General features: G+C 33.1%; 2 protein-coding genes across 2 annotated transcripts; one reads left to right on the plus strand and one right to left on the minus strand.

Moving 5' to 3' along the window:
• Positions 1-11: 11 nt before the first annotated feature.
• On the minus strand, positions 12-6,860 carry LOC149932315 (cholesin-like). Its single transcript, XM_090155909.1, has 4 exons — positions 6,713-6,860; positions 417-695; positions 240-354; positions 12-176 (listed from the first exon to the last, which is right to left on the minus strand). The coding sequence occupies exons 1-4, from the start codon at positions 6,749-6,751 to the stop codon at positions 127-129; spliced, it is 483 nt and encodes a 160-aa protein (XP_090012035.1). The 5' UTR covers positions 6,752-6,860; the 3' UTR covers positions 12-126.
• A 145-nt stretch (positions 6,861-7,005) lies between these two features.
• Positions 7,006-12,199, plus strand: Grp170 (hypoxia up-regulated Grp170 co-chaperone protein). Its single transcript, XM_090155879.1, has 20 exons — positions 7,006-7,167; positions 7,246-7,338; positions 7,649-7,742; positions 7,820-7,881; positions 8,049-8,080; positions 8,159-8,237; positions 8,314-8,545; positions 8,611-8,917; positions 8,981-9,167; positions 9,240-9,374; positions 9,439-9,654; positions 9,725-9,906; positions 9,975-10,119; positions 10,184-10,411; positions 10,480-10,527; positions 10,601-10,758; positions 10,835-11,264; positions 11,327-11,525; positions 11,596-11,703; positions 11,772-12,199. Exons 3-20 carry the CDS (start codon positions 7,673-7,675, stop codon positions 11,834-11,836), a joined length of 2,883 nt encoding a protein of 960 aa, XP_090012005.1. The 5' UTR covers positions 7,006-7,167; positions 7,246-7,338; positions 7,649-7,672; the 3' UTR covers positions 11,837-12,199.
• The last annotated feature ends 36 nt before the right edge of the window (positions 12,200-12,235 follow it).

The following is a 12,235-nucleotide window of genomic DNA, read 5'->3' on the forward strand; positions in this document are numbered from 1 at the left end:
GTGCAGTTAACTACTCATTATTTAGTTTTTATTGCAAGAGTTCTTTTGCAATTATTTCAGGTAAACATTGTATATATTTTCTTCAATAAACAATACATTTGAAGGCCTTCACTTTGATTGTTAAATTTACTGTAGCATTTGTATTATTTCCTTTGCTCTCTGATTTTTCACATTTTCTATAATTTAAAAATTTAAGAAATTAAACAATTATCCATTGAGTGAAAGCTGGTATTTTGTACCATCTTCTTCGGAGCTCTCTATTATGTTTTCTGCTTCTTTAAGTAACCTATTACGTGCTTCTCCTTTTAGTCCAACTAAATACTCAACCAATATTTCAAAATATTCACAAGAAACCTGCGGATTTAAAATGATGATTGGAATTTAATTGTTAAAATATCTTAATGTTTAAATCTTACTTCTTCTTCTTTGTAGATATTTTTTAAAAGCCAGGCTTGGGTTAATTTCTTGAACTTCCAGCTTGTTTTATCATTTTTCCAAAGTTTTAGGTAATCCAAAGCTTGATTTCTGGATATAACTTGAGATTCACTATTAACTGATATCCCCCTTTTCTTTTCTTTTTTTCTTTGTCGCTTAAGCCTATTTTTTTCACGTTTCCTCTCTTTATCAATTTCTGTAGCTTTTCTTTTTCCATCACCGGCACTATTTTCTGTGACTGATTCATATTCAGAATTTTCCTATAAGAGAATTTACATGTATTTATTGATGTACATTAATAAACATCTGCCATTTTAATACTGGAGATTTAATTTATTTTATCTACTTTTTATAAATTATGATTTAAAATGGTTGGAGCTCTACACCATCACATTCAAGAACCTAGTTTAATATTCAATTTTCTACTCTATAGCTTGGGCTCATTTACTGTAAGGATGAATTGAGTGATTTTCCTTTAACTGTTTGGAAAACTACTCAATAGATAATACTGTCCTGTCCCTCTTGTGAACCAAACCCATTGGTTTCAAGTAATTTGCATTGGCGTTCAACCTATTCAAATTTAAATCTGACTGGCATTGTGTAGTCAAAACCATTAGATATCTACCTTCTATACACATAGCTTGCTCTTTGACTAATATTTCACACTTGTGCTCTGTGTGCAAACTGCCATCTAAATTATCTAAGATGGCAAGGTGACCTTAGTAATCATTTTAAACAGGTGGAGACTGATATAAGAGCCAAAGATCCAATCTTGGTGGAAACTGTTAAAAGTGAACTCCCTTGAAAATTGTTTAAATGTCACTAGCTTCTAACATGATTCTTATTTTTGATGACAAGGTGTATGATCTAAAAAAGACTGTCCAAACTAATCTTGACAGTGAACTTAAAACCAAGCACAAAGGTAGATTTGGGCCCAATAAAAAATATACTAAAAGTCCCACCTCTAGAATGTGAGTTTCTGGGGCAATCTTAGAAAATGGTCACCAAGAGCAATTTCTGTTATTAAGAAAATTAGTACAAAATTATGTTTGCAACACTGTGAACACTAAACTAAAATCTATTAGTTCTGCGATTATCAATTGGACCATTTTGAAAAATGATAACCATGAACAAATTATGAAACGATTGGTGCATAACCCAATTACAACTCTGAGAATACTATACTAAAATATTTCATGTCTGCTACCAATATTTGTCATCTTGAAAAGTAATCGCATTGAAATCCTTGTATTTTTCTGGAAAGTTTAAAAAATTATGCTTATGGAACTGCTGTACTAAAATATTTCACTGTCTACATGCATTATTTGGCCGCCGGATTAGAAAATGTTGTTTTTTCCACAAAGTTTTTCAAAAATTATGAAAATTTGTACACAGCTCATTTAAGCCTGAGAGCATTATACTAAAACAATTTATTATCTGTTACCATTATTTGGCCGTCGTTTGCTTGTCTGGGAACTCTTTTATTTTCCACAATGATTTCAGAGTCTTCAAAAATTATGAAAATTGGTATTTAATTGTTTTTACATTGCTATTATTAATGTTAATCATATTGTATTTGAAGAGTGAGCGGCTTCTTCTTGTTTCATAGCCTATAATTAATTGTACTCTATTAACAATTTAAAGTCCCAGCATTCAGTTTATTACAAGCTAGGTATTATTTTGATCTAGTGACCATAATTTGCAACATGTTAGTAGCAGTATTGAAAAAGGAATCAAAACTTCTCTAATTAATAAAATTGTTTATACCACTTATATATTATATTATACCATGGTGATTAATTTTAGTAGCCACTTTTTTTTGTATCAAGTGCATTCTTGTTAAGAGTGATGGAATTGCCCATGTTAAATCCAATAAAATCTGTTGTTCACTTGTAAAATAGGTCGTTTCTTTTGATTAATTAAAATGCAAAACATATTTCTTATAGTCTTTTTGAAAACACCATACACCTTCCATTTCATGTTTTAGAAGGGCAAATCATTTCAATTAATATTAAAGAAAAGTAAGAGTTTTAGAGTATTTTGATGGGGCAAATGAAAGCATTTGTTTTTCTCATGTCTCGCAGGGATTTCCTGTGATTCAGCAAACATCATTAAATACCTTTGTAATATCATCTCTAATACAAAGTTTAGTTTTCATAGTTGCGTTTCCAAAATCTCTCGAAACAGTTCACTATATTCATGGGTTATTTTATGACCTGCTTCTTTCCAATTGATGTTTATTAACTGCATAATGATTATCTAATATGCCCACCTTTATACAACATGGAAAACGAGCTAACATTCGCTGCCCTTTAACAATTATGTATAGTACTCACTATTCTATCATAATTTTGAAGAACCTTGTGAAAAACTGAAGACTACTGAACAAATCACTTTGGCTAATTTATCCTATACGAAAATCGAATTTCCACACATTTGGTTCATTTTCCAATATGGTGGAAAAATATTGGTAGCAGGCATGAAAAGATTTAAGTAAAATACTAATTTTAATAACTTTTAAAGATGATTGTGCATAGTACCATAGAGGCTTTCTTGGTGACCATTTTCCAAAATGGCAGACATTTTTATAATCGCATGCCTAAAAGTTTCAGCACATTGTTAAGAGAGTTACAAACGTATTATATACTAATTTTCATAATTAGGATGGGGTGAGTAGCACGCTCCCATTTCTCTTCCTTTACTTATTCTTCCATGATTCTATTGTATTTATATATGTCTTTTTACCTTTAAAAATGGCTTTAAGGTTTTCCAGACCTTACTTGTTCTATTATTTTGAAAGTAGCTTCTCTTATCTGTACAGATTTTCTCCCATTTCTTTATTCCTATAGGCTTGGTAATTCTACGTCTCGTAGATGCATTAAGTGTTTGACTTCCCTACTTAACCATGGGCTACATATACATTTATTTTTCTATTCTCGTAAGGTGCATGTATATTCAAGGTATTTGTTATTATGGAACTTAACACATGATTCTGCCACGGTTTTCGTGTAATTTCTGACTTTCACAAGCCTTTTCCTAATTTTTTGGCAATTCCTTTTACTAATACATACAGTTAGGTTGTGATCTGAAATCTCCAATGTAACGCTAATTAAATAGAGTGCTAGTTTTCTCCTTGATTCTGGTTGCATCGGTTATCAACTGATGAAACCCATATTGCTGACTTCAAGCTAAGTGCATGCGTGAGTTGTGAGCCTGTTGTTCCAAGTAGGTTTTGAGTTGAAATCCCAGACAAATATAATTACATTAATTAGCGGCTTATCTTGCAATAATTGAATTTGAGTTTTAAGATCTAAAACAGATTTTTTCCCAGACTTAATAGTGTGATCCTTCCTGATAATACTAATAATAATAAAAGCTTTTTATTTAGATATCCTTTTCAGTGTTACACTGCTCTGCTGTGCAAAGCACAAAAGCATTAAAATAATTTAGTAAATCTAGCACTAATTGATCATGTTTCCTACTGCATTCAAAGTAGAATGTTTTATATTTTGATTGATTTGTTTCATTCAGAGCGACAATATCTAAACCCTTTTACCCCCAGTTCATTAAAGTGATTTAGTAGGTCTTTTTCATTTTAAGCAATGGGAAATAACGAATTTCGAATAGGGTGCAGATGAGAGCTCCACAGCTGGTACATGTACATGATCATTCAGACCCCATATTTTCTTTCAGTTGAATGAAAAGAGACTTAAAATTTTAACTCTTCCTCCTTCTTCAGGGATTTTTACAAGTCTGACAGTATAATGGTAAAATTTTGGGATGAAAAAACATCCCTGAAGAAGGAGGAAGAGTTCCTCCGAAACGTTGGATTTTTAAATAAATAAATTGTGAATTTTAAAAATGTTTTAAGTCTCTTTTCATTTAGTTTTTCCAATGTGCTTCTCTTCACTTTTTTTCAGTTGGTTTCTCCTAATCTCCAGCTGGCCATAAAGCTGGTTCACAAATGTCAGGTGTATGTTTAGGATAACAGACTACAAATGTCTTTTTGCCCTAGCTAAAGCTACGTGCTTGCCTTAATTATAGAGGTAGGTTCCTTGTTTAGTTCTTCGGGATAAGTTAAAAAAAAATTCCTGTTGCTTCTGTAACACAATTTACAATATAGTACTCATCTGTTTCTTCAGTTGGTTTTATTTTGCACTCATTAATTGGTTCAATTAATTTACGGACGATAGTTTGTTATTCTTTCATCCTCAGATATTGTGATATTCTTTTGCTGTGTTTCCTTAGTCTGATGATAGGGTTGTGATTCCGGAATTGTAATACTGAGTTAGAAATCATTTGGGCTTAGCTTTCAGTATTTGGTAAGGTTAAGTCTTCTTGGTGATATTTTTTTTTTAATTTTATTTTCACAGATAATGTCTATTAGACATGTTAAGTAATTGTTAGGAGATATCTTCCTTCGTTCCACACTTAGCTTGCAATATGTCAATATCAGTTTTGACTGAAACAATTTCTTCCATGATGTCATCTAGGTTTTCTTGTTTTTGAGTCTTGTTTTGAGAGCTGTTTGAATTTTTCCCTTAGGCTAGTTAAATTTGGCCTCCAGTATTTCAACCTCAGTTACTAATATACTTATGTGATTTACAAATAGGCATTTAGTTTTAGCTACTTTTTCAGCCTTTATAGTTCTCAGTTCACTTTGCAGAGTGGTGACTAACTTCCTAGTAGTGTGAAGGTCTCATTCGTAGCCGCTCAAGCTTGTGGCCTGTATTTTGTTGCATGATAACAAGTTTAGGTTGGTCATGTAATTAAGACGCTCCATTGCAGTCAAGTGATTATTTGCAAAACAGGCTTGTTGGGTGTTTTGCATTGTGATCGTCGAAGCCCAAGACATATAATGTGACAATCAGTGGAAAAGCATTCAGTATTGTCTCAAGTGACGGACATCTTCGGAAGGAGAAGATGGGTTTTTAGTATTAAGTGTGAAGAGGGTGGAAGTCGGGTCCGTTTCTGGCAGGTGTCACGTGCAACGGTCAAGCTTAGAGCGCGGTAATTGTGCGCGGAAGTAGAAGAAGTGAACAACAAGTATTATTTTTGGTAGCTATATGAAATCTCTTATTTTGTTATTCCTTTAGAAGCGTCATTTGCTTGAGGTATATTAAGAATTACCAAGTTTATACTTAGGGCAGTACCTAAATATCTTCACTAAAGTGGTAAACTAAAGACCACTTGGGCAATTCAAACTAAAATAAATGTGATTTACACGGCGCAAAAGTAAGCATCCACTCTCTTTTCATTTATTAGTGTGGGAGCCTCTTCTGAAAACCTTAATTTTTCTGAAGTCCCCACCTAAAAATATATGCTCTTGGGCCACGAAATTGGAAGCGTCGTTATAAAAGTTCCAATTTCCTCTAACTGACCACTTCAGCTAGTTTTTATTTTCTTTAATGTTATAATTTTGGTTGTTGTTTTATTCATCAGTATTTTACTACTATTTCTTGTATATAATTGCATTTGGATATTTGATATAGTCTTCATGCCTGTAACAGCTTTGTAAGCAATAGGTGAACCGTCCAAAGAACTAATTCGGATTAAGCTATGTTGTCACCAAAACGTCCTGGACAGTTCAGAATAGTCTGAAATTCCATCCTAAAAGCACGTCTAACCACTATTGCAGACGATTTTAAGAGAGCTCAACCTTGTGTTCTTGGTGGTACCTGCTTTTAAGTAAGTACTGCTCTGACAGTTCCGAACGATCAGAGAAACGGTTCTCGGTAGCCAATAGTCTGCACCCAAACAGTTCAAGAATACTGTTCCTGAAGAATAGACTACACAGGGACAGTTCGAGCGGTTCAAGACCGGCGAATAGTTTTCACCTATTGTGTGTACAGTGGCGAAGACAGAATGTTTAACCAGGTAGGTTAAATAAGTGGAACCCTCAATTTTATTTTCTTACTGACCCTTTTAAAAGATTTTTGGAGCCCGAAATATATGGTAGTGGTAGTACGTACAACAAATTATAGTTTTTTTTTTCAATAGTGCGCCCCCCCAAAACAAAAATCCTCACGACACCACTGTTTGGAGCCCGTGTTAATCTCTCAAAGCTACCAATGAATTTGGTAGTCCATCCTAAAATTTTTCATTTCTATGCCTCTTGTAATAAATTTCATTAATATTGTAAAGTCAACCTTCAATAATTTTATTTTTCGATCCCCAGGTTACCCCTTGCGTCGCCACTTCGTAAAAGTTTAGGGCGGGACCAATTCTTCACATTGGCTGAGTAGAGTATAGATAAATAAAATATGTAAACTTATACCAAATCTGGATTATCTTCAAGACCTCTTTTAGATTTCATTTTATGTTTAAATATAATAGCTATTTCACGTTTCCCACTTTAAGTATCAGGACAAAGTAAACAAACATGTGTCTCATTCTGGTACAGAAATATATGCAGACGATGTATCCAAGTGCCAAAAGAAGGTAGAGCAGTAGTGCTAGAAGTAAGCAAAAAATTAAAACATAAAATATTAGTCCTTATTTTCATTAGTCGGTGTTTCGACTTTTAGTAAGCCACCCAATCAGTTTTCGACACACAATGGGACGTCAAATGAATATAAAAGACACGTCTGATTTGTGTGTAAAATTTCTGAGAGAAGCTGTGTTATTTATTCTCTCTACCGGTTCAACGCCTGAGAATTCGCTGTGTCCGTGATTATAAAATGAAAATTATTATTCATGCGCCGTAAAATCTTTATTGAACTTGCGTATAAAGTTATGTCGCTATAAACTATTTATAAAACTCTCTCAGCGCGTCAATATTTAGTGTAATGTAATTTTCCTTCTTCAAAGAAGTTCACCATAAACTGTAGACGTCCTTGTTTCACTTTATGGTACATAAAAAATCACAAACCGTATAGACCACGTTTCATCAACCACAAGCCGGTAAGGTTTATACTATTTTCTTTCACGCAAAATGCATTTTGTACTAGGGATATAGTTTTTGAGTATCAGGCAGCAGCTGTCAATATTTAGGCCTAGGTAAATGTGGTTCTTGAGAATATAAGCTTATCGAGAACAACTACAATAATCTTAAATAATATTATATTGTTTGCTTTCTGTTTTTGAAAATGTTATAAATCTTTAAACCTCCACCTTTTCCCATTCACCACATGTTGAAGACTAAAGATTATCCACCTTGTTATGTTTGTATAACCTTGGAGGAGAAAGGTAATACTTGGTATTATTCTTTCAGAACACTTCAGTATTGTAAATCACAATGATTTTAAAAAGGATGCATAACTTTTTGTTGCTCTGCACATTAATTTCACCTCTTTTCGTTGGATCAGGTAATATAATAGTCTACCATGAGTGAGTGACCTATGGAAACAAGTTAGCAATCAGTCAAATTTGTTCTATATTGCAGATGCAGTTGCTGTTATGTCCATTGACTTGGGCAGTGAATGGATGAAAGTTGCTATAGTTTCGGTAAGAATAATAGCCCTATTTAAGCCATTTAGCCTCATTTGTGGCTAAGATCTGATGTTGGGCTAAAGATTTTTCATGGGCCAATTTTTTACTATGCATATGGTCAATACGATTAATTGATTATGGTTTTATAATATCATAAAAATGATTCATTGCTTTATTTTTAGCCTGGTGTTCCAATGGAAATAGTTCTTAACAAGTGAGCTTTATTTTACTTTGGTTTAAATTTGAGTTCAGTGAAAACTTTAGAAAACTAAAAAATTCCAACAAATTTAAGAGATTCACAAAGAAAAACACCAGCAGTTGTAGCTCTTAGAGACGGTGAAAGGTTCTTCGGTGACTTAGCTGTAAATTTAGTAAGTTTATTTCAATTGTATTTGAGTATGAGTAATGGCAAGATACTAATTGCTTAATATGCCACTTTTAAACTAGGGAGTGAGGTTTCCAGAAAAAGTGTTTTCTAATTTATTGGATGTGTTGGGAAAGACTTTGGATAACCCAATGGTTGCCCTTTATCAAAAGAGGTTTCCATATTACAATATTAGTGGTGACCCTGATAGAAACACTGTGGTGTTTAATCACCCCGAGGGCCTTTCTTTTTCGACGGAAGAGCTACTTGCTATGCTTTTTAATTACGCTCAAGAAATTGCTTCTGCTTCTGTTGGTATGTATCAAAATATTTATTAAAGGAGCGAATAAAACTCAACCTTCCTTTTCTTTGTTACGCAGGACAACCAATTACTGATGCTGTAATAACAGTTCCCCCATTTTTTAACCAACCTGAAAGAAGGGCCTTACTACTCGCAGCTGAACTAGCTGGCATTAAATTACTTCAAATTCTAAATACAAACACTGCTGTTGCTCTGCATTATGGCGTGTTTCGCCGTAAAGATTTTAATGACACTCCAACTAATATCTTATTTTATGACATGGGAGCATCCAGCACTGTTGCTACAATAGTAACCTATCAGTTAATCAAATCCAAAGATAGAGGTTTTACCGAAACAAACCCTCAACTCAGTATCAAAGGAGTTGGGTAAGTTTTAGTCAAGTCTCCTTCCTTTTCTTTGGGAAAGATTGGAAGTGAATAATTTTTCAGGTTTGATCGCACACTGGGAGGTCTGGAAATGCAGTTTCGTTTGAGAGACTTTTTAGCTGAAAAATTTAATGAACTGAAGAAAACCAAAAATGATGTTTTTAAGAGTAATAGGGCATTGGCCAAGCTACTTGCGGAAGCAGCTAGGCTTAAAAAAATTCTAAGTGCCAATGCTGAACACATATCTCAGGTTTGTCTGTTTTCTTTGTGGTAAAAATCTATTAAAAAAAAAAAATTCTTCTTTATACAATCAATAATGTAGGTAGAAAATGTATTGGATGATCAAGATTTTAGAATACCATTTACAAGAGTTGAATTTGAAGAAATCTGTGATGATCTTCTCAAAAGGGTAGCTTTACCTGTAGAAATGGCTCTCAAAATGAGTGGTTTTGATATCGTAAGTCATGGCAATGTATTAAAATTTTCCTCACTGTTTTTTGATTATTTAAATTTTGTTATAGAATGATATTAGTCAAGTGATTTTGGTGGGTGCTGGTACCAGAGTTCCTAGTGTACAACAAAAACTTCTCGAATTAGTGAAGAAAGAAGAGTTAGGTAAAAGTGTAAATACTGATGAAGCCGCTTCACTAGGAGCTGTTTATCAAGCTGCCTACCTTAGCAAAGGCTTTAAGGTTAAAACATTTCTAATCAAAGATGCAAATATTTATCCCATTCAGGTAATTAGTCTGAGACTATTGCAAAAATTGCTAATTTTATTATTAACTTTTATTTATTTTTTACTTTTAGGCAGATTTCCAGAGAGAAATAACCGAGGGTGAAAAGGGGGTTAAACTGGTTCGGAGGACATTATTTAGCCGAGGCAATCCTATCCCTCAAAAGAAAGTGATAACTTTTACGAGACATGTACAAGATTTTGAATTTAACATAAACTATGGCGATTTGGACTTCTTAACACCTTTAGACTTTAAGTAATAAATTAAATTTGTAATTTAGTGAAATATGTAGTTTTCTAAATTGGCTTTTTGGCAAACTATAGGAGCTTAGGATCTCTAAATTTAAGTATTATAAAACTGAGTGGAGTGGGTGAGGCTTTAAGTAAACATACTAGTGACAACTCTGAAGCTAAGGGAGTTAAAGCAAAATTTCACATGGATGAAAATGGGATTTTGTCTCTGGATAATGTAAGGCTTTGGTCCTATATTGCCATTAAACCTTTATACCTTATTAATCAGGATATTCTATTAGGTTGAAGCTGTTTTTGAAAAAAAAGTTGAGGGTGAAGAAAAAGAGGATGAAAAATTAGACTTGGAATCTACTTTTGCCAAACTTGGTAGTACCATTGGGAAATTATTTGGCACTGGCATGGATGAAACAGAGACACCCAAAGAAGAAGATAAAAAACCCGAAACGCCAGAAGAAGAAGTTCCATCTGATGAAAAAGATGACAAAACCAAAGAAAAAACTGACCCAAAGGTATTTTCAATTTTGTCTTAAAATTTTCTAGCTTAAATGAAATACGTCTAAGCGAAATTATTTTTTAGACTCCCGAGTCCTCAGCTGATGCTGGTAAAGATTCCAAAGAGGCTAATGTAAATAAAAAGCTTTCCTGGATACTATATTTTATTGGAATTTTTTGTCATAAAGTATCCATCTCAATTTTAGAAAAGTGATGTCAAAAATGAAACATTAAAAGAACCTGAGAAGGAAAAAAGCGAAGTCAAACAGAAAATAGTCGCTATTAAAGAACCAATTGAGTTGAGCATTGGGCGCTTGGACTTACCCGAATTTTCACATGAGAGAAAAATTTATTCCAAAAATAAGTAAGTCATGAATGACTATTACTCTATAACAGATTTCATAAAAATAAGTTATTTTGTTAAATTTTTTTTAATAAAGGCTTAAAGAACTAAATGAGCAAGACAAAGCTCGTTTGGCCAGAGATTCTGCACGAAATGCTTTAGAGTCATTTATAATTGAGACCAAGCAAAAATTGTACGAAGCTGAATACGAGGCTGCAACTATGGAAGAAGAGAGAGAAAATATACTAAAGCAATTGAGAGACATGGGAGATTGGCTGGAATATGAATCAGATGGTGCCAAAACAGAAGTTTTAAAGGATAAATTATCTGATTTGAAATCTTTGACAAGGGATATGTTTGAAAGAGTTCGAGAGCACCGTGAAAGGCCTGAAGCTTTAAAAGCGTTGAAAGATATGATGAACCTAAGCGAAGTTTTCCTAAATGGAGCTAAAAATGTCAGTGAGGAAGATCAAGTTTTTACGGAAGTAGAGCTGAATACGCTAACTAAACTCATTCAAGATACAAAAGTAATTAGCCTAGATTTTCTTTATTGAAATATATGGATTAAATTGTAATATTTAACTTTCAGAAATGGATCAGTGAATATGAAGGAATTCAGAAATCTATACCACTACATGATGCGCCTAAAATGACTGTTAAAGCAGTTGCTGAGAAAATTGCAAATTTGGATCGAGAAGTTAAGTATTTGCTCAATAAAGCAAGATTTGCACCACCCAAAAAGAAAACTCCACCAACAACGCAGAAAACAAATGAAACCAAAAAAACAGGTAAAATTTAAAATTGCTTTCTATTTTTAAGGAAACACTTAAAATTGTATCATTTCTTTACCACAATAAGGTGAAGATGATGGTAAGACCCAAGCAAATGAAAAAGAAGTACCACAGACTAAAGATACTTCCGAGGAAGAGCCGTTACAGGTTGAATCTGCTGACAATACACCCCAAGGTTAGTATTTCATTACTTGATGTTATTATTTTGTGTGAGATTAGTGAATTTATTTAATACTTTATTAGAAGCAAAACCAGAACCAAGCTCCCCTGATACAACTCAAGAAAGCTCATCACACAGTGAACTTTAAATCTTAATATATTTAGACAAAATAAATTTAGTAACTTATGAATTTTTTTTCCATTCCAAATGATTTACAAAAGTTTACCATTTTTTTTCGTCCATATCTCAAACACATTTGTTTTAAATGTTTTTAATCATATTTTTGTACAGAAACTTTAAAAAATTGTAGCAACCCGTTTTGGGATGTTGAATGACTCCCAACTTATATCCCAACAGGGGGATACAAAAAAATTATCACAACTGAAAATAATGCTTAAGTCATTTTGTGATTGAAAATATGCTTAAAGTGAAAACTTTGAGGAAGAAAACTGTATTTGTATATTAAAAAAATAATAATAAAAGATTGTTGCCTTGTTACTCTTTCCAGAAATCCAGTAGTTTTGGGAATTAAAACTTATGTCATTAA

The sequence above is a fragment of the Leiobunum rupestre genome, chromosome 8 (genome assembly GCF_980474605.1).
Source record: "Leiobunum rupestre chromosome 8, qqLeiRupe1.1.hap1, whole genome shotgun sequence".
NCBI classification, from domain to species: Eukaryota; Metazoa; Arthropoda; class Arachnida; order Opiliones; family Sclerosomatidae; genus Leiobunum; species Leiobunum rupestre.

What these genes read in the sequence shown, in the direction of transcription:
- Grp170 (XM_090155879.1), top strand. Translation starts at nt 7,673, where the DNA reads ATGATTTTAAAAAGGATGCATAACTTTTTGTTGCTCTGCACATTAATT. An exon ending in ATGGAAATAGTTCTTAACAA is followed by an intron (nt 8,081 to 8,158) that starts GTGAGCTTTATT and finishes AACAAATTTAAG; the next exon opens with AGATTCACAAAGAAAAACAC. An exon ending in AAATGAGTGGTTTTGATATC is followed by an intron (nt 9,375 to 9,438) that starts GTAAGTCATGGC and finishes ATTTTGTTATAG; the next exon opens with AATGATATTAGTCAAGTGAT.
- LOC149932315 (XM_090155909.1), bottom strand. Translation starts at nt 6,751, where the DNA reads ATGAAATCTAAAAGAGGTCTTGAAGATAATCCAGATTTG. An exon ending in ATATCTACAAAGAAGAAGAA is followed by an intron (nt 355 to 416) that starts GTAAGATTTAAA and finishes TTAAATCCGCAG; the next exon opens with GTTTCTTGTGAATATTTTGA. An exon ending in AGAGAGCTCCGAAGAAGATG is followed by an intron (nt 177 to 239) that starts GTACAAAATACC and finishes TTTAAATTATAG; the next exon opens with AAAATGTGAAAAATCAGAGA.